This window comes from Pan troglodytes, chromosome 17 (genome assembly GCF_028858775.2).
Source record: "Pan troglodytes isolate AG18354 chromosome 17, NHGRI_mPanTro3-v2.0_pri, whole genome shotgun sequence".
Taxonomy (NCBI): Eukaryota; Metazoa; Chordata; class Mammalia; order Primates; family Hominidae; genus Pan; species Pan troglodytes.
Window position 1 is genome coordinate 33,709,062 of NC_072415.2, and position 26,032 is coordinate 33,735,093.

General features: G+C 43.2%; 1 protein-coding gene across 13 annotated transcripts in view; it reads left to right on the forward strand.

Annotated features, from left to right (window-relative positions):
* The window catches only part of LAMA3 (laminin subunit alpha 3), a 267,407-nt gene that overhangs the window by 173,369 nt on the left and 68,006 nt on the right, over positions 1-26,032 (forward strand). For 12 of the 13 annotated variants that reach the window (XM_009433807.5, XM_054672139.2, XM_001156417.6 and 9 more), the window contains 7 exons: positions 631-792; positions 3,767-3,865; positions 6,819-6,902; positions 10,425-10,655; positions 15,290-15,403; positions 20,922-21,031; positions 23,760-23,840. In XM_009433807.5, the coding sequence (XP_009432082.3) occupies positions 631-792; positions 3,767-3,865; positions 6,819-6,902; positions 10,425-10,655; positions 15,290-15,403; positions 20,922-21,031; positions 23,760-23,840 (881 nt within the window). Of the gene's footprint in view, positions 1-630; positions 793-3,766; positions 3,866-6,818; positions 6,903-10,424; positions 10,656-12,002; positions 12,210-15,289; positions 15,404-20,921; positions 21,032-23,759; positions 23,841-26,032 lie in introns of those variants that run through there. The other variant, XM_003315821.5, reaches the window with a different exon arrangement.

Here is a 26,032-nt window from a genome sequence, read left to right on the forward strand (position 1 = left end):
TTTACTGCCTGCCTATTTCATATCTTTTACTGCCTGTCTCCTAAAAGGAGTGTAGCTAGTAATTGGAAAAAAAAAAATACTTTGTAAATCTGCTCTGAAGTCTCTTATCCCCTGGGAACCAGAAAGCATTAATCCAATCCTATGCTTGCTCAGTTCTTTCTCTTTTTTTACCTCAAAATTAACTGGCTTCCTTTGTGACCAGGAAAAGATTTAATTTTGATGCTCCATTTAGAGAAAAATAATAATAGCAGGCCACTGAATTCCACATCACATTTTTCTTTATAAGGAGCTTGCCATTAAATGCGCCATGGTCCTAGTTTTTATTCATACACTTATTTCTTTATTATTCAAACACTCATTGATCACCTACTAAATGTCAAGAACAATGATGTGTGCTGGGTTACAAAGATAAATCCCACACATGTGAGGCCACTGCCTTCCCGGAACTCCCAGTGGCAATGGGTCAGACGGGGCTCTGGCTCGGGAGGGCAGGTGCAGGAGTAGACGCATAAAGGAGGCCTCTGAGGCAAGGAGGCTGCCCGTGGAGCTTTCTGTAGTATATCATGCACCCATCACCAGGGATGCCACGACCAAGACGTTTCCATCCCTTGCTTCTCTCCCTCTTTCCAGTTTGTGGATATGCTGGGCTGGCACCTGGAGACGGCAGACAGAGTGGACATCCCTGTCTCTTTCAACCCAGGCAGCAACAGTATGGTGGCAGATCTCCAGGAGCTGCCCACAACCGTCCGCAGCGCGTCCTGGGTCGCACCCATCTCCTACCTGGGGGACAAGGTAATGATGTCCTGCTGTTCTTCTGGGCCCTCAGTGGGCCTCTGCTATTGCTGCGTGAGCATCATTTCCTGGAAATCTGGAAGGAAGCATCCAGCAGTTCAGGTTACTAACATTCCAGAAATGAGCTGAACTAAAAGTGAGGAAGAGACCCTGCCTCCTGCTGTGAGGGGCTGAGCAGGCACACACTGCGCCCCACTGTCGCCATGCATGGAAATCATCCACAACATTTTTCTCAGTTTTTACCCAATGTCAAAGAATTTTCCTCCAGGGAAATAACCATTTAAATAATATCTATTGCAAATGGGACATGCGTGCTTTTAAATGCCAATGCTGAGAATTCTTTATTTTAAGGCAGAAGAAAGCCTCTTTGTTAGGAAAACAAAAGCTAACAAGTGACTCACAAGCTTATTAAAAGAAACGCAGGATCTGGTGGCAGTTCGACTTTCCTAAGTAGAATCACATAGTTACACACTCCTCAGGAACTTACAAACCACTTGCTCTTCCTTTGCTGCAAGAGTTATTATGCCAGAGGCTGGCCACCTCCATCCATTTTATGAGGACAGAAATGCAGGCCTCATGTGGAAACGTGAGGTGACATATGTTTCTTAGCAAGGGTGGAACTTGCTAACGGGTGGATTTCACAGGGCCTGGCTCAGGGGATGCCAAATTTTCACATTAGGAGGACTAAAATAATAGGGCCTTGTTGGCCTGAGGTCTCTAACTTTGTCTTCTGGGTGAAGGACTGTGGGTTTTGACATCTGAGTGTGGGAAATGTTGCCTCTCTTCTATGATCCCACTTCTCTTTCACTTAATACTCCTCTTTACTGCTATATGATGGGCCCATGTGTTGATTATCTATTGCTATGTAACAAATTACTTCAACACTTTGCAGCTTAAAGCAATAATGATTATCTTGGATGAGGAATTCAGGAGGGGATGGCCCAGAGTCTTCCTAGGTTACTGTCAAGATGTCAACCAGGGCTGTAGTCCCCTGGGACTGCAGCATCTGCTTCCAAGCTCACCCACATGGCTGTTAGCAGGCCTCTGCTTCTGGCTAGCTGTGGGCTGGAAGCCTCCATTTCTCATCACGTGAGACCCTCCATAGGCTACCTGAGGGTCCTCATGATATGACAGCTGGCTTCCCCCAAAGCAACTTATGGGGGGTGGGTAACAGGGTGGGGGAGAGAGAGAGAGAGAGAGAAAGAGAGAGAGAGAGAGAGAACTAGCTCAAGACAGAAGCTGCAGTGTTTTTGTAACCTAATTTCAGAACTGCCATGCCCTCACTTCTCCTTTATTCTATTCATTAGCAGCAAGTCACTACGCCCAGCCCACACTCAAAGGGAGGGGAATTTGGTGGCTCACGCCTGTAATCCCAGCACTTTGGGAGGCCGAGACAAGTGGATCATCTGAGGTCAGGAGTTTGAGACCAGTCTGGCTAACATGATGAAACATCTGTTTTTACTAAAAATACAAAAATTAGCTGGGCATGGCGGCAGGCGCCTGTAGTCCCAGCTACTCGGGAGGCTGAGCCAGGAGAATCATTTGAACCTGGGAGGCGGAGGTTGCAATGAACTGAGCTCGAGCCATTGCACTCCAGCCTGGGCGACAGAGCGAGACTCCGTCTCAACAAAACAAAACAAAACAAAACAAAAAGGAGGAGGGGGAATTAAGCCCCACCTCTTGAAGGCAGGAGTGCAAAGAATTTGTGGCCATGTTTTTAAAACCACTTTAAGCCCATCAAAAAAGCAATACTTAATCACAATAATAATTCAAGACATTGCCTTGGAATACTTCCAGGCTTGAAGATCAAAGATCTGTAAGGCTTTGTCAGGTTACAGACTCTAGGGAAAAGCTTCTGTTGAATGGGATCCTAGAAGAGCGTGGCTTCTTTCCCCTGCCTGCTCTAAGTTGTTGGCATTTTCCTATAGGTTATTTTGTTCTGTCTAATCAGAGGTGACCTTGCCTGTGATTTTCATCCTTCTGTCACTTCTTCCTTCTTGATTGTGTTTTACTTAAAGGATGGGAGGTGTCAGGACCCAAGGTGTGAAGTAGCTGTCAGAAAACTGACCATTCACTCCATGTCCTCACCACCATCATGCTGCTTGTGGGACATTGAGAGGTCTGTGCACCTGCTGGAGTTGTCAGCCATGGCTACTGTACGCAGCAGAACTCACAATAATTTGGGAAATGTTCACCATCTGCTTTCAGGAGAATTGTTTTTGGAGAAAATTTATTTTTAGAGGTTATTTTGTGACTGATAGATATTATCCAGTTCTCTCAGTTAAAAAAGAAACCGATGGCCTAGATTTCCTAGAATAGTTGTGGATTAAATAAACATTTTGGTTTAGTAATCATCTAGAAAAAAAAGGAACACGACTATTATTTTTCTTACTTTCTTTCTTTTCTTTCTTTCATTTTTTTTTTTTTTTTTAAAGAGACAGGGTCTTGCTCTGTTGCCCAAGCTGCACTGCAGTGGTATAATAATAGCTCACTGCAGCCTCAAACTCCTGGGCTCAAGCAATCTTTCCACCTCAGCTTCCTGAGTAACTGGGACTACAGGTGTGCACCACCACACCTGACTAATTTTTAAAAATTTTTGTAGAGACAGGGTCTCGCTGTATTGCCCTGGCTGGTCCCTAACTCCTGACCTCAAGTGATCCTTCTGCCTCGGCTTCCCAAAGTGTGGGATTATAGGCATGAGCTACTACAACCAGCCATATTTTTCCTTTTAATAAAGGTATCTTCTTGCTTGTAAAACTCAATCATGTTCATGCTAAACATTTCAAATGACATTAAAAATAGCATAAAGTAGAAAAAACACCATCCTCAACCCCACCTCCTAGATACAACCCTTGTTAGCAGGTCGAGTGTGTTTCTTTCCACACCTTGTGTGCCTAAGTGCTTTTCATGCGGGTTGATGTTGACATCATCTCTTTTAATGCTTGTGCTATTGATGCTATTAATTCCATTTTAGGTTTCTTCATATGGTGGTTACCTCACTTACCAAGCCAAGTCCTTCGGCTTGCCTGGCGACATGGTTCTTCTGGAAAAGAAGCCGGATGTACAGCTCACTGTAGGTATCAGAGCATGACCTAAGTGGCAGGAAGTGGCAGTTGCAGTTGGTGCTGATCTAAATTTAGGACATCTTGATATGTGGCCTACAAAAAGTTTAGATTAAATCATTTCCAATATTTTGCAGAAACTAAATGAAAGTTGAAAGCATGTAACATCTTTTCAGGATCCTGCCTCCTCTGACCAAATGTTGTCTGTCTTCTCTGCCTCCAAAGTACTTAACCGTATTTTGCTTTTGCCTCTCACAAGTTACTGCCTCATGTTAAACTTTTTTTGAACTTTTTTTATTTTTGTAGAGACAGGGTCTCACTGCGTTGCCCAGGTTGGAGTTGAACTCCTGGCCTCAAGCAATCCTCCTGCCTTGGCCTCCCCAAGCACTGGAGTTATAGGCACACACCACCATGGCCAGCTGAGGATTTTTTAATTTTAATTTTTGTAGAGATAGGATCTCACTATGTTGCCCAGGCTGGCCTCAAACTCCTAGGCTCAAGCAATTCTCCCTGCTCAGCCTCCCAAAGCTCTGGGATTACAGGCGTGAGCCACATGTCCAGCCACATATTAAGCATTTTTTATGTTTCTATCTTTCAATTTTGTTTCATAAATGTCTTTGAATCCTTCCCACGGGGCAAGATCATATTGTTGGACTCTGTAAAGGACAGGTGACCCCTTTTCTCAAAAGGAGGGGAGATTAGAGAAATATGCCAGGAACTCCAACCCACTGAATGGTAACTATTGGAGGAGAGCCAAACAGGGCCCTCTCAGTGCTGGGGTCTGGGTAGGGGGAATGGGAGTCATGTGGTCTGAGAGGCCCTTAGAAGACTTTGTGGTTCATTTTGAGCTAAGTCTTTAAGAATGGGCATAAGAAGAGAAGTGCCCTTCCAGGGGCAGGGACTAAGGCTAACAGGACTCGGGGGTGGTACAGGGCAGGAGGCTGTGCTCATGGATGACCAGTCCAATGGGGCTGTATCATCAGTGTGTGCAGAGTCATTGAAAACAAGTCTGGAAGGGTTTGATGCTATAATAGGATTTTTAGTCTGCCTCCCTGGTTCAAGCAATTCTCCTGCCTCAGCCTCCTGAGTAGCTGGGATAATAGGCATGGGCCACCATGCCCAGCTAATTTTTGTATTTTCTTTAGAGATAGGGTTTCACCATGTTGGCCAGGGTGGTCTCAAACTCCTGACCTCAAGTGATCCACCCACCACTGAGGGGACGTTTGTTTTTTGAGAAAGGAAGTAACAACATCCACACACTATGTGCCTGGCACACAATCCAGTGCGGCAGTCTAGAAAATTCCTTGAGGGCAAGGGTAGTATCACATCCTACTTTGAATTCCCCACGACACAGGGCATAATACCCTAAACATAGGGTAGGGTGCCACTGCCTGAAGTCGGCTCTATTTCTGGTTTATTGGGTGTAATTAATGCGATGTAATGATAGCTTTGGGAAAGGTTTTCTCATGTCATGTACTGTATACAGGGACCAGCAAGTCACACACACCTCATCACAGCATATTCTTGGTAGATATTTGTGTTCAGGCACTGCTGTGTTGCTTTGTTTTTACTGGTATGCAAATCTACTAAACTGTTTTAAAAACTCCAAGGAACCTTTGCAGAATATCTTGAAGATAAAGCAGCAAAGATTTTAGAGTTATAGTCTAAGGAAAAATAGCTACACAGTAAAAACATAGTCACAGCAGTGCTGTAGTTCAGTTTCATGTTTTTGCAGAGCATCTTGTAGTTCAGGCCAGGCGTATTTTTTTACTGCCAAAGAGTTTATTATGCAAACCATTAGAATTCACTGAGAGGTAATGACCAAATTTTCTGTTTAATTTTACCTTCAAACATGGAAAATAATTTAGGCTCACAAAACATTTTCCCTGCTGCTTTGTTCTAATCCACTGTAATTAAGAGCTTCTAGGGCATGTTTCTTAGATTAAGGTTTTAAATGATATGTGATCCTAGGTAATGGCCTTCTTTCTGAAATACCAGCCCTAATGAAATACCAAACACCTTTAGGGTTTGGTGCTACAGCAGAAAAGCTGGGACATGTGTGTGTTTTTGCAGCAGGGTTGCTGATGGTAGGGTGCTGATGCAGTAGTGCTGGCCACCCCACCTTGCCCTGTTAAGATGCACATGTGAGCCACCATAATGGGGTGGGCTGGAGGCTGAGAGCGAGTGAGGCTGGGTCCCACAGGGGGAGGCAGCAGGGGAATTTTTCGCTCCACATGCCAGCTGCAGCTCCCTGCATGTGCCAACCCTCTGCCCTCCCCACCCTCCTCAGTAACCCACCCACCAAAGCACTTTCTTCCCACTGCAGGCGGCTTGGTGGCCAGTAATGAAAACAGCACTTCCTGCATTGACTGCAAGGCATAGTTTAAAAAATTTTTTTTTCTGCCAGGTGCAGTGGCCCACACCTGTAATCCCAGCACTGTGGGAGGCCAAGACAGGTGGATCACTTGAGGTCAGGAGTTTGATACCAGCCTGGCCAACATGGTGAAACTACTAAAAATACAAAAATAAGAAGGGTGTGGTGGTGAGCACCTGTAATCCTAGCTACTAGGGAGGCTAAGGCAGGAGAATCGCTTGAACCCAGATGCCAGAGGTTGCAGTGAGCCAAGGTTGTGCCATTTCACTCCAGCCTGGGCAAGAGAGTGAGATTCCATCCCTGCCAAAAAAAAAAAGAAAAAAAGAAAAAAAAAAAGAAATTCCATCTTTTTAAGCTATTTTTGTCCAAGGCAATTTTCCTGATTTCCTATTTGTGAAAAGACACTGTGTTACTTATAATTATTCTGTTTCCATGTCACTAATATTTTTACCAGTCAGTTAATTCTGAACTATTTTTTTAAGTCAGGTATGTCATATGATGTAGACCATAGAAATGTTTTCTTAGATCAGTTATAAATCTTGAAAGATCCCAGGGAAGGTACTAACACATTCATGGTTTTCTTTAAACAGGGTCAGCACATGTCCATCATCTATGAGGAGACAAACACCCCACGGCCAGACCGGCTGCATCATGGACGAGTGCACGTGGTCGAGGTAAAGGAAGAGCAACCATAGGATGGTCCTTTCTGTTTTGTGACTTAATTATTTCAGACAATCATGATTTTTACTCATTTTAAGAATTGTAAAATATGGATTCTATTTATATAAATATAAGTTTATATATACAGGTTGAGCATCCTTAATCTGAAAATCCAAAATCCAAAATGCCCCAAAACGCAAACTATTTTGAGCACCAACATGACACTCAAAGGAAATGCTCACTGGAGCATTTCAGCTTTCAGATTTTCAGATTAGAAATTCTCAGTGGGTAAATACAATGCAAATGTTCCAAAATAAAAAAAAAATTCTGAAACTTGGATCACTTCTGGTCACAAACATTTCAGAGATACCCAACTTGTATAGATTCAAAACATGAATTATATAAAATGTGGAGTGTTTGATGCTCATGTGGCTTTCTTGGTACCATCTGTCCAGCCTTTTTACACTTTCTCTCCCATTTCACAATTAATTATCCATATCTTAAAAACCCCATGAGTCAGCCTGGGCAAGATGGCAAAACTCTGTCTGCACAAAAGCAAAATTCAATAGGCATGGTGGGGTGTGCCTGTAATCCCAGCTACTTGGGAAGCTGAGATGGGAGGATCGTTTGAGCCCAGGAGGTCGAAGCTGCAGTGAGCCATGGTCACGCTACTGCACTCCAGCCTGGGCAACAGAGTGAGACCCTGTCTCAAACAAACAAACAAACAAAAAACCTGTGAGCTTGTAAATGCTATGACATAGCTCTCTGTCATCCTCAGGTCTCCCTCAGTGCCTGAGACCTGGTTAATGTTCAACATATGCTTAGGATGAATGAATAGAAAAGCTATGAAAATGTTTTACATCCAAAGAAATAAGAGTAATACTAGCAAAATAAAGGAAAGCTCATCAGATCATAAAACTTTTGTTATACTTATTTGGTTACAACTATTCCTTAAAAATAGTGTTCCATTTATATTATTAAATATGACCAGTACCTCTAGGTGAAACTTTTTGAGTACTTTGAACTTGCAGACATATTTTAATGTTTCTGAAAAGGTACATCTATACAATGGAATACTATCTGGCAATAAAAGAAACAAAATATTGATACTTGCTACAAGACACAAAAAAAGTATCATATTGTATGATTCTATTTATGTGAGACAGGTGATATCAGTAAAATGATAGAGAATCTCTAAAAATTCTGTCCTTCATAAAAGCAATGAGAGAACTGGCAAACAGGGGAAAAAAAGTTCAGAATCAACGTTTTCAGAACTCTGGAAATTACTCAAAGCCTTGCAGCCATCTGGAAATGGCACACAATGTATAAAGATGCAATTTATATGATAGCAACATACAAGAGAAGAGGAGAGAATGATACTAATAGAAACAAAGTTTTTGTATACTGTTGAAATTAAGCTGGCATTTATATAAATTGTCCAGCATGGACACATGCATAGAGACAGAATGTAGATTAGTGGTTGCCTGGGTTTGAGGGTGGTAATGGGTAGTGACTACAAATTGACACAAGGGTTCTTTTTAAGGTAATAGAAATGTTCTAAAATTACATTATGATGATGATTGCATGCTTCCGTAAATTTATTACAAATTGTACACTTAAAATGAGGGAATATTATTGTATGTAAATTATTCCTTAAGCTGCTAAAATATAAGTTAAAATTATATAAGCATCATATTTGTATGTTAGTAATAGCTACCATTTGTTAAGAATGGTGCTGAACACTTTATATATATTGTATCATTTAATTTGCCTTAATTATAATGATAGCACAAGACATTAGGTATTACTGTGCCTATTTAAGAGATGTAAAAACTGAGTTCAACAAGGGCAACAAAATATAAAGGTTAAAAAGGCAGGCTTTTGGAGGCCAGGCGCAATGGCTCACGCCTGTAATGCCAGCACTTTGGGAGGCTGAGGTGGGCGGATCACGAGGTCAGGAGATTGAGACCATCCTGGCTAACACCATGAAACCCCGTCTCTACTAAAAATACAAAAAATTAGCCAGGCGTGGTGGCACACACCTGCAGTCAGGAGTTCAAGACCAGCCTGGCTAACATGGCAAAACCTCGTCTCTACCAAAAATACATTAAAAAAGAAATTAGGTCAGGTGCAGTGGCTCACACCTGTAATCGCAGCACTCTGGGAGGCCGAGGTGGGCAGATCATGAGGTCAGGAGTTTGAGACCAGCCTGGCCAACATGGCGAAACCCTGTCTCTACTAAAAATACAAAAATTAGCCAGGTGTAGTGGCACGTGCCTATAACCCCAGTTACTTGGGAGGCTGAGGCAGGAGAATCACTTGAACCCATGAGGCAGAGGTTGCAGTGAGCTGAGATCACACCACTGCACTCCAGCCTGGGTGACAGAGCAAGACTTTGTCTCAAAAAAAAAAAACAACAAAAATTACCAAACAGAACATAGCAAGTGTTGACAGGAGTGTGGTGAAATTGGGACCCTTCAACCCTCTTGGTGGGAATGTGAAATGGTGCATCCACTGTGGAAACACTATGGAAATATCTCAGAAAATTAAAAGTAGGATTACCATATGCTCCAGCAGTCCCACTTCTGGATATCTACCTAAAATAACTGAAAACAGAATCTTCACAAGATATTTGCACATTCGTGTTCATTGCAGCATTATTCACAATAGCCAAGAAGCAACCAAATGTCCATCAACAGATGAATAGACAAAGAAAATGTGGTATATATAGATATATACAATGGAACATTATTCCCCCTTAAAAATGAAGGAAATTCTGTCATAGGCTATAATATAGATGAACCTTGAGAACCTTATGCTAAGTGAAACAAGCCAGTCACAAAAGGATGAATACTTCATGATTCCACTTATATGAATTATCTGCAATAGTCAATTCTTAGCAACAGAAATTAGAATAGTGGTTGCCAGGGGCTGGGGAGGGAAAAGGGGAATTGTTCAATGGGTATGGAGTTTCCCTTTTGCAAGCTGGTAAGTTCTAGAGATCTGTTGTGCAATGTTGTGCTTATAGTTAACAAGACTGTACAGTTAAAAATGGTTAAGATGATAAACTTCATGTTGTGTGTTTTTTACCACAATAACAATTAAAATAAAATAATATAAACGTTTGTGCAAGAAAAGATTGTATTTTCTGTCACCGATGTGTACGTTTAATGAATGACCTGAGCTGCATGACTCAGTCAGTTTCCATATACCTTCCTTCCCTCTTTCTCACTCACCTTATGTTTGCACAAACAAAAGCACATTTAAAAGATAAGTAGGACACTGGGAATTTTCTTTCATTTTATTGCCCCTTATTCCCTGCCTTCATTTTTTTCCCTTCCTTCATGGGAATAACCCAGGACACCTGACTTCTAAATGTAAATACTCCAGGAGGCAGGTATTTCCCCATCTTATTTCATTTCTCCCTATGCATTTTAAGTGTCTTGTTTTTGATTCATTCGGGGTGTCTGCCTCTAAGGAACCCCTGGAAGTGAGCCTGCCTAAGGAAGACCCTGACTTTCTGTTTCCATGTGTAGGGAAACTTCAGACATGCCAGCAGCCATGCCCCAGTGTCTAGGGAGGAGCTGATGACAGTGCTGTCTAGACTGGCAGATGTGCGCATCCAAGGCCTCTACTTCACAGAGACTCAAAGGCTCACCCTGAGCGAGGTGGGGCTAGAGGAAGCCTCTGACACAGGAAGTGGACGCATAGCACTTGCTGTGGAAATCTGTGCCTGCCCCCCTGCCTACGCTGGTGACTCTTGTCAGGTAGGAAATTTTCCCATCCGCAACATTTCCCTAGGGAGCTCCTGTGGCCGTTTTTGGCTGCTGTCCAGCACTGTGGGATGGTTTGGGGCCCTCTGTCTATTGTTTCTCTGTTCAAGTTTCTGCAGGGCTTATCTTATATCTTACTTAGACTCCCTTCAGGAATTAAATGTGAAAAAGACATCATCAGTGTCTCAGAATTCATAGGAAAGCCACAGAGGTTCAATAGATGCTGAGGGTTAGAGAAATCCAGGGTAGGAAAATAATGTACTATAGTTTCAAATAGATAGAAGGAGGATATTGACTATTCCCAACACAAAGAAATGATCAATGTTTGAGATGATGGATATGTTATTACCTTATCTGATCGCTAAACGTTGTATGTGTCACAACATCACTATGTACTCCATAAGTATTTATCATTATTATTTATCAATTTTTAAAATAACATATTTTTTAAATGAAGGAGCTCACCAGTCAGCATCTTAGTATTTGAGCCCCTGCTTTCCCAATAACTGACCTTATACCTTTCTCTAATCCGGAGCCTCCCTCTACCCACTCTCAACTCCCCAGTAGAGTTGAATTCCAGAGAATATCCTGGATTTCTTAGAGGACATTATGTTCTAGCTTGCAGCAGGACTCTCGTTGTTTGAGGTCCAGTCAACCAGAGCTGTCTTCAGATGATTAAAATGTGCCATAAAATGAAACTGTTTAATTTCTCTGGCTATAAATATGTCTTTTCTTAAAGATCAGGGCAAAAGCACAACGTTAGCATGATTAATAAAAGGAGCAAACACTCATTCTGTGTATTCCATACATCCATAAGTACGTAGGCTTAGCAAAACCTTTCACTTTCTTTCCTGGCCCCCTGGTAGCCGAAAACCCCAAGGTGATCTGCGCATACGAGTTCCCACTTTTTAAACCTGCAAAAACAAATCTGACCTGCTGTGGTCTTCTGGGGACTCCAAAGTTGTAATATTTAGCCCACAGTTTGCCTACATTCTTCCCCTTCCTCCATCTCTTTTCTAGCCTGATTAAAACTGATAGCCCGAGGGAAAGAGAGGGACTCTGGATTTCCACCCTCCTACCCAGGGCGTGTTCCCTGCCCGTGACTCAGCCTGTGATTTAGGGCGTCTGCAGGGTGAGGTGGTTGGAAGGTGATGCCCGCCCCACCTCACAGGAATTACAGAGCGGTGCGCTTACCTGCGGGACTGTTATGTGCGCTCTGGCACAGGCTGACTCATGTGTGAAGTTTAAAGGTGGGGCCCCTGCCGCAGACAGCCTTCCTTACCTGAGTCAGGCAGGCCCAGGCACTGAGCAGGAAGGGCAGGTATAAGAGGAAGAGGCAGAGGTTCCTGCGCAGCCAGCGGACGTCCAGGAACCAGGATGCCTCTAGCAGTGAGGCGGTCAGCCCGCAGCATGGGATGGCTGTGGATCTTTGGGGCAGCCCTGGGGCAATGTCTGGGCTACAGTTCACAGCAGCAAAGGGTGCCATTTCTTCAGCCTCCCGGTCAAAGTCAACTGCAAGCGAGTTATGTGGAGTTTAGACCCAGCCAGGTAACGTCCTTTTAAGTTTTGGTTTGGGATAGGGAAGAGTTTCCAGCTTTGTGACATTTTAAGTTACAGTTACGGTGATTAATGAGTAAATGGGTGGACTGAGGAGGGGCTGATGGCCTCCCAGTCACCTTGACTGGCAGTGTTTATTACAGTGCCTGACAGATTGCTCTCCCGAGCTATTAACCGCAAACCCCATTAACATCAGCCCACCTGGAAATGCCGAGACAGTTAAGAGCTTGAATGCTTGCGGGATGTTAATATACGATGAAACTTTATGCCCTTTAGAGACCATCCCAAGCCTCAGAACAAAAGAGTCCAATGCCTATAGCTTTCCAAATGCTACTTGGAAGAAAATTTACCCACGAGGGGGATAAAAATGAGAAAGAGTGAAATCCAATGCTTAAGAAAAGTGATCAAAGTTTGCATAATACCTAAAAGACATGCTTCCATTTGCCAGGCATGAAACATTAAGAAATTCTGCTCTCTTTAAACTTCCTGGATGCTGCATGTATTCTTACAGAGAAATAGATCCTATGGCTACAGATACAGCCCTGGAAACTGGATTAGGGACATAATATTATCATTTGTATATAATATGTATTACAAAAGTTTACTGGAAAACTTAACATAAAACATCATCATGTTAACTAGTTATAAAACCCCTGTATTGAAATAGTGTATTAGAACACATTCATTTTCATTTAAAAGTGAGTGTTCAATATAATCTGAGTACTTGAACTGATTTTTTTGTAGGATGTGGTTTTGCTTGCTTTATAAGAGGTGAAAAAGTGATTCTATTTTAGTAACTGACAAATCCTCAGAGTCACATGATATGTAACTCTTGCAGAGTATATTTTCTGCTTGTAATCAAAAGCAAATTAAGATGCGTGATTTAGCTTAATCAGGACAGACTATACTCCCCCAAAGCATGTTTAATTAAGGCTTTTTTCTCAGGCATGTTGTCATAAACTAACCAGATCTATCTGCTTATTTGAATAACTTGCTCTTTACCAAATGTGATTATTTTGTAAGCAGGTAATGTGATATACACTGATAATTATAAGTTACTTGCCACTTATTAGGACAGGTTGTATAATAGATACAATGACACCATCATTGGCTGCATTTCGTTCACATGTAAATCTCAGTTGTGCTTTCAGCAAAATAACATTCCTTTCATACCTTGATTCTCCTTTAGGCAAGCCTGTTCATATAACAACATAATCTATTTATTTGCAATGTACTGTTTGCCCTAAACATGGTTCCTAATAGCTTAAAGGAACATTATATTGGAAACTATGGTCTTATTGTGCATGATCTATATTCATTGGTAATTTTGGAAGGGGTTCTAGCAACACCTGGGAGATTCCACTCCCGGAGCACATGAGGCTTCTGCCTCTCTCTCCTGTCAGGTGGCTTCTTTCTCATTTCCACTGGACCAGGTAGAGACCTTTATGGCCATGAGTGAATAAGAATGGACTGTCTACTTCAAGATTTCCTTTGAGTATAGTTTCCAAGTTTTACAGACATATGTGCTATTTAAAGAAGATTTGATAAAAGACTATCCTTTATCTTGAAATAGTTTTCCTGATGCTTTCAAGATAGGGTATATAGGAGATCAGAGAAATAAATTAGGGACAATATCTGATTTTATTTATTTATTTATTAGACAGGGTTTCACTCTTGTTGTCCAGGCTGGAGTGTGGTGGCGCAGTCGTGGCTCACTGCAACCTCCACCTCCCAGGTTCAAGCGATCCTCCCACCTCAACCTCCCAAGTAGCTGGGACTATAGGCATGTGCCACCATGCTCAGCTAATTGTTGCATTTTTTGGTAGAGACGAGGCTTCACCATGTTGCCCAGGCTGATCTCGAACTCCTGGGCTCAAGTGATCCACCCGCCTCGGCCTCCCAAAGTGCTGGAATTATAGGCTTGAGCCACCACAACCAGCCAATATGTGATTTGAATCTGTGCACTGATTTGCTCTGCCAAAATAAAGGACATGTCTATAATTTCCTTTAAAGACAGAAATCTAAATAATTTTAATGGCTAGTATAAGAAGAATTGTTTTTTTTCTGTTGGAGGGATTCTTAACTAGAATCCTTTTAAAAAGATATTAGTTCATGAAAAGAAAATTATAATTCTTTCATCCAGATGAAAATGCATAACTTGTATTATACTGGAGAGAGATAATATACAGGAGATAGAAATAATCAAATCAAGATTGAACAAGGAAACAAGACCAACCCAAGGAGAGTCCCTCAGGCTGAGCCTCTGTTTGTTTGGGTGGACCAGATGTTCGTGAACAGTCCTGTATGGGAACCTCATACACACTCCCCTCCCCTGGCTTCTCTGTTGCCCATGGCCTAGTAAGTGGCAATGAAGTGACTCCACTTATTGTGGCATGATTGTCTAAATCTCAGTTAAGACTCCTATTCCTCCCAACCCACTCCTCCTCCTATACTCCCCCCTCACCAGCCCAAACCCACACTTGGAGAGAAAACGGCTAGCCAAAGATAATTTGGACTTGAAGTGATTTGCTTAGATGTCCTCCCCTCTAAGGACGAGTCTCTTTATTTGTCCATTTCCACCTTCTCCACCTGCCCTCAAAACAGTTGTGAGAAGAGAGGAGCCCCTTCTCATCCCCCACCTCCACACGTGCCCTGTCTCTGATTTCCCCACCATGCATCTCACACTCCCACCAGGGCATGAAAACCAAACAGCTTGAGAGAAAAACAAGTGGACATGACAGGTGGTTGAAATTAAAAATATTCACACTCACTGAAGGAAAGAAGGTTTGGAAAATGAATGCTTCAGCCGGGCTCAGTGGTGCACGTGCCTGTGGTTCCAGCTACGTTGGAGGCTGAGGCAGGAGGATTGCTTGAGCCCAGGAGCCCAAGACTCTAGTGGACTATGAGCACACCTGTGAATAGTCACTACACTCCAGCCTGGGCAGCAGAGTGAGACCCTGTCTCTAAAAAATAAAAATGATGTGAATGCTTCACAGTGAGAGGTGTCACATGCTTTGGATAGTAATTGTTTTCTTTCTTTGTATTGATTAAACACTTTGTTTGAAAAATAGGGTTGTAGCCCTGGATACTATCGGGATCATAAAGGCTTGTATACCGGACGGTGTGTTCCCTGCAATTGCAACGGACATTCAAATCGATGCCAGGATGGCTCAGGCATATGTGTTGTGAGTAAATTGACACTTTAATGCTATCAGCAGACAATCTGTTTCTCCTCCATTCCCCTGTACTATGCCCAAAGACATCAACATTACATCTCCCGCCAAACCCTAAATAGAGGTCGCTGTGTAAATATATGAGGCTCCATTATCAGGCTGAATTATTTTACATTTCATTTTCTCCTCCATTTTAACATGCACCATTAAAAGAGCGCTGCTGTCTGAGCAATTAAGTTACACTTTAGCTTCTAAATCTCTCCTTCGTGAAATGATAGTAATGGGTGGACCTTGGAAGTTAACTCTTGCCAGGACAAAACTAATCCAAGCCACTACTTTGGGTCCCAATTTTGTTGGGGTGGCAGGAAGTTACAGGAGGGGGGCTTGTTGCTGTCAGATGTCCAGTAACTCAAGAAAGCAGCCAGGGAGAAGGGGATTTGAGGAGGGCTCAAGGCTCATAAGAAATCAGTCCAACATTAGCTGGGCATGGTGGCAGGTGCCTGTAATCCCAGCTACTCAGGAGACTGAGGCAGGAGAATTGCTTGAACCCTGGAGGCAGAGGTTGCACTGAGCCGAGATCGTGCCACTGCACTGCAACCTGGGCAACAAGAACAAAACTCGGTCTGCATTCCATCCACCCCCACACCATAAACAACAACAACAACAACAAACAGAAATCAGTCCAACACAAGCTTCACTATTGCCAAGACAGAGCGGGGCTTGGAGAAGACAGATGAGGGAGGTCGTGGGGAAGGGAAAGTGCTGCTCACCCCTCCCGTCCTCACAACATCCACCGCCTGCCTGTTCCCTATATTGACTATATTTTCTCATGGCCTCAAGGCTGTCTTGGATGACTACAGCATATCCACTGGAACATGTTCTTATTTTGGAATATTTTATAAAATTCTTCTACCTAAAATTAGTTTCTTAGGAAATTTTTCTTATGCATCCTGAAGCAGAACCTTTGTTATTCTGCTTTTTTCTTTTGTTTCATTAGAGTTCTTCTTGGTAACCAGGGCCTCCCCAGTGAGGAAAATGGACAGTGAAAAAGAGGGAGCCTACTCCAGGAATACAGGGCTTCAGTTGTGTTGTGCCCTTTTGGAAATGCACTCCTCTGGCACAAATTTTCTTTGTATTGTGTAATGCAACTAGAGTGTGTTTCAAGTATGAGTTCCTAGACCGTATTAAGCTCGTTCACCGTGGCCCAGGGAACTGCTTCCTCTGCAAGATGGGACAGGCTAGAAGAGGAAATTGTTGTGAAGAGCCACCTGATAGAATATTTTGTTGGACTGTAATCTTATAAATTCAAAAAGAGTAAAGGGCATTGGGAAATACTGTTTTCCAGCTCGTTAGTATTCCTATAGAATAGTTCACGTTTGATATTGTATGTTTTGTGTAACACGAGTAGATGCTTTAATTAAGAATAAATACGTTGGCTGGGCACGGTGGCTCATGCCTGTAATCCCAGCACTTTGGGAGGCTGAGGCAGGTGAATCACGAGGTCAGGAGTTCGAGACCATTCTGGCTAACACGGTGAAACCCTGTCTCTACTAAAAAATACAAAAAATTATCTGGGCATGGTGGTGGGCGCCTGCAGTCCCAGCTACTTGGGAGGCTGAGGCAGGAGAATGGCGTGAACCCAGGAGGCGGAGCTTGCAATGATCGCGCCACTGCACTCCAGCCTGGGTGACAGAGCAAGACTCTGTCTAAAAAACAAAACAAAACAAAAACAAAAACAAAAAAGAATAAATATGTTATCAGTGAACCATTGCCAGATGTCAAGCCCATCTTATGAAAGCTGCCAAAGAACAAAGGGAGGGTTTTTTTCTGTAGTCACCCACTGAAAGGAAAACTTATAAGAGTCATAATTCATATTTTAATCAAACAAGATTTTCTTTCCCATTTTATTTTTTTTGTAGTTCTGTCTTCACTTGTCCCTAATGGCCATGTGGCCGCCAGAGACTCTTCATTCAGGAAATCCTCACTGAGCATTTGCTAGTGTGGCAGGTACTGAGCTAAGTGCTGGAGTTAAAAATCATCAGACCTAATCCCTACACTCACGAGGCTTGCTGTCTGGTAGGCAATGTGTATGTGTGTACACACTCACACACACACGCACACACACACGGAGCCCGTGTCTGCACTCAGCTAACAGCTCCGTGGCAAGTCCTGAGTGCTGATGCTGCCCTGAATTGTGTCCACTGCATGGAAGCTGAGAATGCATTCCTCGTTCTCAAAGAACAGTAAAGAGGAAATCCAGTACATTTGAATATCAAACGGGCCTTCTGGCTGATTTCACTGCAAATTGACTTCCACCTCTCAAGGTCCAAAGTAAATGTTTAACATCAGGACCTTCACCCACGTGCAAATCTTCAAGATATTTCAAGAATAGACTCTGAAGTTTGAAAAGATAAGTAGCCCAACTTTTTGCCGGTACAGCAGTAGGTGTCCAGTGTCAAGGGCAGGAGTAGCGGGTGATGTGGGTGCCACCGTCCAGAGGGACCTGCGATGATGGCCTCCTCCTATGTGCTGAGACCCCCATCTCTCCCTCTTCTCATTGCCCCAATTTCTCCCCATATTTTCTCCTCTCCCCCCAATTCCCCTTCCTCTCTACTATCCCCGTCACCCCTTATTTTCCTCTCCGTTCCCATTTCCCTCCCCTTTTCTTTTTCTGTCTTCTTTCTTCATCTTCCTTCTTTTATTTTCTGCTACTTGAGCCCATCTTCCCCTCTGCAGTTGCAATGGAATTTCCAAATGATTTATCTGAAATTCACAGCTGACATGGTGCTCCTCTGAGGCTCACAGACGGAAGGAAGCCCACGACCCTTAGCACAGTATTGGGGGCTCTTTCCAGCTGCATCCTGCCCCCTTGCACTTCTGCCTTGGGCACGCCCTTTGCTTTTCATTCCCTCCACACACTGCCATGCTATTGTGAGACTGAGGTTCTGCACGCTGTGTCCCCTGTGCCTGGAATGCCCTTCCCTCACTTCTGCGCTCAGTGAATCCCTGTCCTTCTGTGGCCCTCGCAGGCAGCCCCTCCTCCTGCTCTCGTGGGATGCTGGCACACTTGTGTCCTATTTTCCACATGATATTGAATACGTCTATTCACAGGACTACATGTACCCCAAGTCGAGGGACCAACCCTTCTTTACATCGCTAGAGCCTAGCATAGTTGGGCATATAGTAAATGCCTAATAGATATTTGGTGACAAATGGAGCTAGGAGAGCACGTGCCATGGGAGTGGACATGGGCTTCTGCAGCATTCGTTCATTTGTTTATTCACAGTAAAACACAAGGAACCTGAAGGGAGGTGCTCCAAGTTTGCAGGACTGAGGACAGTTTCCAAGGTGGCCACTCTCAACTGACAGTGAAGGGTTTCTCACATATTTTTACGGGACTTTGTCAAGCAACACGGGTTTTGACACTCTTCCTTGAGCCTCTCCTCTCACCCCTGTGAAGGACCAGTATTCAGAGTGATTTTAGTAGGATACGGATGTCGTCACCTCAATTCTTGCATCTGTACATTCTTGCTTCTCCAATGTGTTCAGTCTCAGAGCTAAGTAGACACAGGACTGAAATATATCTATACAGTCATGTTCTACTTTTAAATTGTCATTTGGATTAAAAGAGAAAGAGAACTAAAATGGAAAAGTATTAGTTCCAAAGGATTGATGTCTTCTGAGAGAGTCAGGGCAGCTGAAGACTGGGTGAGGGTGAGGGAAGCCACTGGTGTCCTCCTCAGTCACCCGTGAGAGGACTCCTCTGTGGAGCTAACCAACTGCAAGGAAGATTGTTCCCAGTGTCCAGACCTGAAGGAGTCTGGACCCCTAGTGCAGTGAGATTTGGGGAAGGAAGGATTCCGGATAGGGGTGAGCTTTCTGATGATAAGCAAATGTGAACACGTGAGCAGCATCCTACTTTAAAGCCCCTCCACATGCTCTGAAATACTAATATCTTATGTTTATAGCACAATTTTATAGCTGGGAAAAAAAATGAAAGGATATTTTAACATCTTAGTGTTTTGTGTAATTTTCAGTTACTCAAAGGTTAGTGAAGGATGGATTTGCTCAATCTGGACAAACTGACGGCATTTATGATGGAAGGGCAACCTTTTTCATTATGAACAAACCATGTCTTCTTGGGATATAAACGTATATTGCTTTTCCCAATCTACCTTCAGATATTATTTAAAAACTCACACTCATGGCTGGGCGCGATGGCTCATGCCTATAATCCCAGCACTTTGGGAGGCCGAGGCGGGCGAATCATGAAGTCAGGAGTTTGAGACCATCCTGACCAACATGGTGAAACCCTGTCTTTACTAAAAGTACAAAAATTAGCTGAGCATGGTGGTGGGTGCCTGTAATCCCAGCTACTCGGGAGGCTGAGGCAGGAGAATCACTTGAACCCAGGAGGCAGAGGTTGCAGTGAGCTGAGACTAGGCCATTGCACTCCAGCCTGGGCGACAGCACAAGAATCTGTCTGAAAACAAAACAAAACAAAAAGCAAAACACAAAACCCCTGACACTCATTAAAGTTTCCTACTCAAGCAACACCTCTGCATACAGAAGTAAAATACATAGGCAAATGTTTAAAATTATACTTATTCCAGCCCATAAAATTAACACAAAGTGTCTCCATATTAGCAAATGCCCACAGCAAGGGGAGTTTTCCTGGATGTTTCTGTGCATTTAGATCTTTTTTGCTAGGGTAACACCAAGAAAATAAACAAATTTGACCCAATCCACTAGGTTTTGTCTCAATAGACCACTTGGTTGCAAAATTATTTCATCTCAACACTTTACTGAAGAACAAATTTCATTAGACAGCAACTTTGATGTGAAAATAATTGGATTTACATAAATAAAAAGCTTAGATAACATTAATTTCTTGCTTCTTTGGGACACTGGAATTCAGTTGAGTATTTTCTTCAGATACTGTGCAATTTTTTATTGTTTTAACAAATTCTGTGTTAAGAACTCATTTCAATAATATCACTCTTCAGTATATCATTGTTAGGTGAACCGTGAAGTAAAATGAGGGTAATTTTCATCAAAGCAGTGCTAAGGAGAAGAAAGAAAAGAATTTACATTTCCCAAGAGCTTAGTACACTTGCTTTTTTAAATCCTCCCAACAGGCTTAGAAAGTGGGCATTATCCTAACTACATTTTGAGAAAATTATAATTGTATGCAAATCATACACTAGTAAAATTGATACAATTGAAAGGATCTTGCCCCAGGACTCCGTGGCCTTGAGATGCTGGAGTGGGATGGAGACTCAGCTGGCTTGTCCCCACTATGTCACGCTGCCAATGTTAAGCACTGCGTCACTGAGGGAAGGACACTTACCCCTCTTTTCTAACACCAGCAATGATTAGAGGGATAGGGAAAATACATGGTTAGAGGAGCTGATATCACTGCAAAGTCAGAGGACTTGAGTTCTAGTCATGTGACTAAGTAAGATTACAATAATCTCAGAAGTAGGGACTGTACTGGCTGCTGTGAATTGTGCTGTTCACCTGTCCCCAGAACTGTCAGCACAACACCGCGGGAGAGCACTGTGAACACTGCCAGGAGGGCTACTATGGCAACGCCGTCCACGGATCCTGCAGGGCCTGCCCATGTCCTCACACCAACAGGTACCGTAGCAGCTTGACATAACCTACAGGGACCCAAAGTCGTTTGGTGGCTGCCTAGGACTAGGGGTGGGAGAGCAGGTGGGGAGAATGGGAAGTGATTGCCAAAGGGTCTGGGATTTCTTTTTGAAGGGATGAAAACATTTTCAAATTGATTGTGGTGGTGGTTGTACAATTCTGTGAATATACTATAAGCCACTGAATTGTACAGTTTACATGATGAATTGCATGATATGTAAATTATATCTCAATAAAGCTGTGATATTAAAATGAACAAACACGACATACAAGAAAACAAATGAATAGGCCAGGTGTGGTGGCTCATGCCTGTAATCCCAGCACTTTAGAGGGCCGAGGAGGGCGGATCACTTGAGGTCAGGAGTTCGAGACCAGCCTGGCCAACATGGTGAAACCCCGTCTCTACTGAAAATGCAAAAATTACCTTGTAATCCAGCTATTCGGGAGGCTGAGGCAGGAGAATCGCTTGAACCCAGGAGGCAGAGGCTGTAGTGAGCCGAGATTGTACCACTGCACTCCAGCCTGGGCGAGAGAGCGAGACTCCATCTTAAAAAAAAAAAAAAGAAAACAAACAGAAACCATCTTTCCAAGTTGTATACTTCCAGGCTTTTCCTTTCCCTCTTTTCTTTTACTGTTCATTCAGTGGCTAAGCAGCTACTTTTCGAGCACCCATGACAGGGCCAGGCCTCAGCCCTATCTATGTGATGAGGAAGCTGAAGGAAGAAGACAGAGGCAGTCCCTGTTCTCCTGGGGCTTGACCTAGAGTGTGGCAGGGAGGGAGAGAAAGGGTGGGAGTCATCACACTCAATAAATACACACACTAATCAGTAAGAGGTATAACTGGAGATAGAGATGACATTTTCTGCAATAGGCTGTGTCACTGACAGTGAGGGGGTGGCTGCTTTAGAAGGGTGGCCAAGGAGGCCTGAAGTTAGAGGAAGCCATGGCAGTATTTTGGCCACGAGGCTCCTAGACAAGGATGAAACAGAAGGAAAAGGCCTGTGACGATGTGTTCAAGGGCAGTGAGAAGGCAGGAGTGGCAGAAGTGCAGTGTGAAGAGGGCCAGAGGTGAGGTTGGTGGAGCAACCAGGACCCAGATCCTGCAGAACCCTGCAGGCTGTGGTCAAGCATCTGGATCTTATCCTCAGTGCGATGGAAATTTTGGGACAGTTCTGAGCCACTGAGTGATCTGAGCTCTCATTCAGCCTCCAGAGTGACCAATAAACTACATAGGTAGGAATCCACCGCTGTGTTTTCAAGGTAACCCCCTCTCTCCTTAAGTGTGGCACTTTGTCATATCCTTACTCATCACAAAGGGTTCACTGTGGGCCCAAGCAAAGAATGATGTAACAAACTAAGTGAAGCAAGAGTTGTTCTGAAAATCAAGAAGATACTGAGAACATCTCACTAGTACATAGACTCAGAAACAAGTGTGGATCACAAAGGCAGGCCTATATCAGCCCTTAACAGACACATGGGCCAAGTCCTAACGTCACCAGAAGTCATGTGCCAAGTGTGGCTTCTCTGGAGAGACCTATTTGGAATGCTCACCCTGCTTTGCTGTCTATGTCTTTGATGCTCATGAAGCCCGCCCCATCCTGCAGCTTTATTTGTCAAGGGATCAATCACTTGAGCTTGCCCAGACTTGTTTGAAGAGAAGCTGGCAAAAGTAGAAAGCAGCAAGATTTCCACTGGGGTGCTTGGAAAAAGTTTTTCATTTTTGTTTGCAAAGCGTAGTAGCATCAAGGTCAGCTTCCAGCTTCCATAAGTTGAAGTAACACGTAGGTCTTTGAATTTATCAGTAAAACTCTATTTGTATCTATTTCTCCTTCCTGCAATATTAATAGTGCTGACCAATGTCTAACTGTCTTTTGAGAGGCTTCCTAAACAGGCATTCTCTTACCAGCGAATGGAGTGATATTCCCTCAGATGTCATCAGTGTCATGTCCAGTGGCAGACAACAGGGCTTTTTCATGGTCTCTTTGGTGTGTGTGTGTGTGTGTGTGTGTGTGTGTGTGTGTGTGTGTGTGTGTATGTGTGTTTAAAACTGCTTCTAAAATATCATCACTTATTGCTTCTCAGCCTTTTGGCTAAGATCAAGTGTAAAATATCACCACTTTAGAGCTAAAAGAAAAGGGATCAAAATTCCACAACTTGGTTTGAAAAAAAAGTGAGAATCAGCAATGATTGTGCCCACAGAAATGCCGAGGCAGGCGAGTGGCCTCTGTGCATCTTTAGGGGGCTCCGGGGCCTGCCCTCCCCACTGACTTTTCTTCCCAGAAGGCAATGTGCCTGATAGAAAAGAACTAGAATCAACAAGGAGAACGTTTTTTTTAAAGAATCAGAACTCTCTGTTCTTTTTTCTGCCTAGACTTGTTTTACTCCTTCCTTGTTATTCCTGGAAAAATGCTGTTGTAATCATCTCTTCCAAAGTGAGTTACTCTGCTCTGTCTTAAGGGGAAAAAATGCTCTTCCCCAAGGAACAAATAAAATAAATGCCTTCAGTCCTTGTTCACCAAAATTGCCCTGTGTCAGATGAGATCATTCATCATTATCTCTCCAAGTCTTGATGGGCAAAATTTTCTTCACACAAAGTAACCAGACCCTGGGTTTCTGTGCTCACTTAATGCAAGCCAGTCCTTTGTGGTAAAAAATAAGCATAAATCCTATCGATCTGTGTTTTTGATGGGGCCTTTTTCTGTCTTCTTTCAAGCTTTGCCACCGGCTGTGTGGTGAATGGGGGAGACGTGCGGTGCTCCTGCAAAGCTGGGTACACAGGAACACAGTGTGAAAGGTAAGGTGGGCGCCCCTCCCCCCTCAGCCTGCAGAGGGGGCGGGGAGGGCTGTGGGTGGGGCTGCCAGGTGCTGGCACAGAGCTAGGGGTGGGGCTGGGAGTTTGACTGAGGCCTGGAAAAAGGTCTCTTGGGAAAAATACAAGACTGCTCACCTAATAAATCATTAATATCGTTCTCTTTCCTGCTTTGTACGTTTCAGAAAACTGAGAATGAGGCACAACACATACACTCACCCACAAGTAGCTCTACCTACATCCCCCCAACACGCACCCCTGTGTACCTCAACCCCCGACACCTCCCTACCTACCCCTCCTCCACAATGATCTCTGCATACCCCCTATTTCAACATGTCCCTTCCACGTATCTCCACATACACCTGCCCTCAACGTATCCCTACTTACCTGTACACATGTACAACTGTCTACACTCTTCCGTACACACACATATCCACAGCCCTAGCCTAGATAGCCCCCCCACCCCCCCCACCCCCACCCCCCACAACCTCTCTATCCCCACACTATATTTTGAACACTTTCAGGACAATCTGTGTCTTGTTTATTTCAGAATCCCTGGTTCCAAGAATGGTACTGTTCACATAATAGGTGTTTGGTAATGTTTGTGAAACAAAATAATAAATGTTGTGGAATGGAAACTGTAAAATTAATGACAAAGGGCTGCAGAACCAAGCTTTAGTTATTCACGGACAATTTTCGTGATTAGCCACTATGCATAGGACACTGCCAAGTACTGAGAAAGATATAAAAGATACTTATAACCTAGCTGAGAAGAAAGCACACACATATTTGGGAAAGTAACAGTATGAAAAATGAATCATATGGTTTACATATTTTAAAATTTAAAATAACTTTTTCATAAAATCAATACATATTTATTATAAAATGATGAAAAACAAATGAGCAGAGAACCAGTGAGGGCCCCCCTACAACCTAGCCCTGTGCACTCAAACGCTTTCACATACAATCCTATTCATAATCATTTTGTCTACAGAAAGCCACTGTTAAAAAGCTGGCTGTTTGTTCCTACAAATCATTTCTAAATGTGTGAACCCTTAAAAAAAAAGTAGATTCCTGTTTTACTTTCTGTTTTGACTTGTTTTCTTATCTAATACTATGTTAGTAATATCTTTCCATATCAGTAAGTATTCACTGATAACATCACATCAGTGACCAAAAATTTCCACTGGGTTTCCATAATCCCCTACTCTTGGTCTTGGAGATCCTTTTACTGTTCTCCATTTAAAGCAACACTAAAATTAAATCCTTGCAGCTTAATATTTGTGTATGCATATCCTCAAGGTATAATTGTAAAAGTGGATTCTTTGGGTCAGAGGATAGGTTTTCCAGGCTTTTAATACTTTTTGCAAAATTGCCCTCCAGAAAAGTTTATATTCTTACAGCAGCAAAAGAGAATGAGTGACTACCTACCACAATGGATATTGGAAAGGATCAATATTTTAAATATTTGCCAATTAGGGCCAAGCATGGTGGCTCAAACTTGTAATCCCAGCACTTTGGGATGCCAAGGTGGGAGGATTATTTCATGTGATCCAGAGGTTAGAGACCAACCTGGGCAGCATAGAGAGACCTCATCTCCATAATTTTTTTTTTTTAATTAGCCAAGTGTGGTGGTGTGTGCCTGTGGTCCCAGCTACTTGGGATGCTGAGGTAGGAGAACCATTTGAGCCCAGGAGTTTGAGGCTGCAGTGAGCTATGATCGCACTACTGCATTCCAGCCTGGGCAACAGAAAAAAAAAAAGCCAATTTGACAGAGAAAAATTGTGTATCATTTTAATTTACGTTGTTTTGTTTAAACTTTAAAAGAGTTTGACTAATTTTTTTTTAACCGGAAAATGAATTCAACCAGATTTCGAGTAAGGCATAACCACCCTAGACTGGGGTTATCTGAAATGTTTATGGATAAGGTAGGACTTTGTAGGTCCAAGGGGTGACTAGAACCCAGTGGAGCCAGAAGATGGAAGTGGGGGGCAGGTTAGGTTGGGGAAGCAAGGCAGAAAAGCCCAAGGGGCTGGAAGACACTTGCCATGTTTAGGAGGTGGGGACTGCCTTAGACTGGGGACACTGAGCAGCAGCTAAGGAGCCCAATTCTATGGCAAAAGATGGTAATGGAAGGTTCTTCTGTTTTCCATTTTCCATTTCAGCAAAAGGAGCAT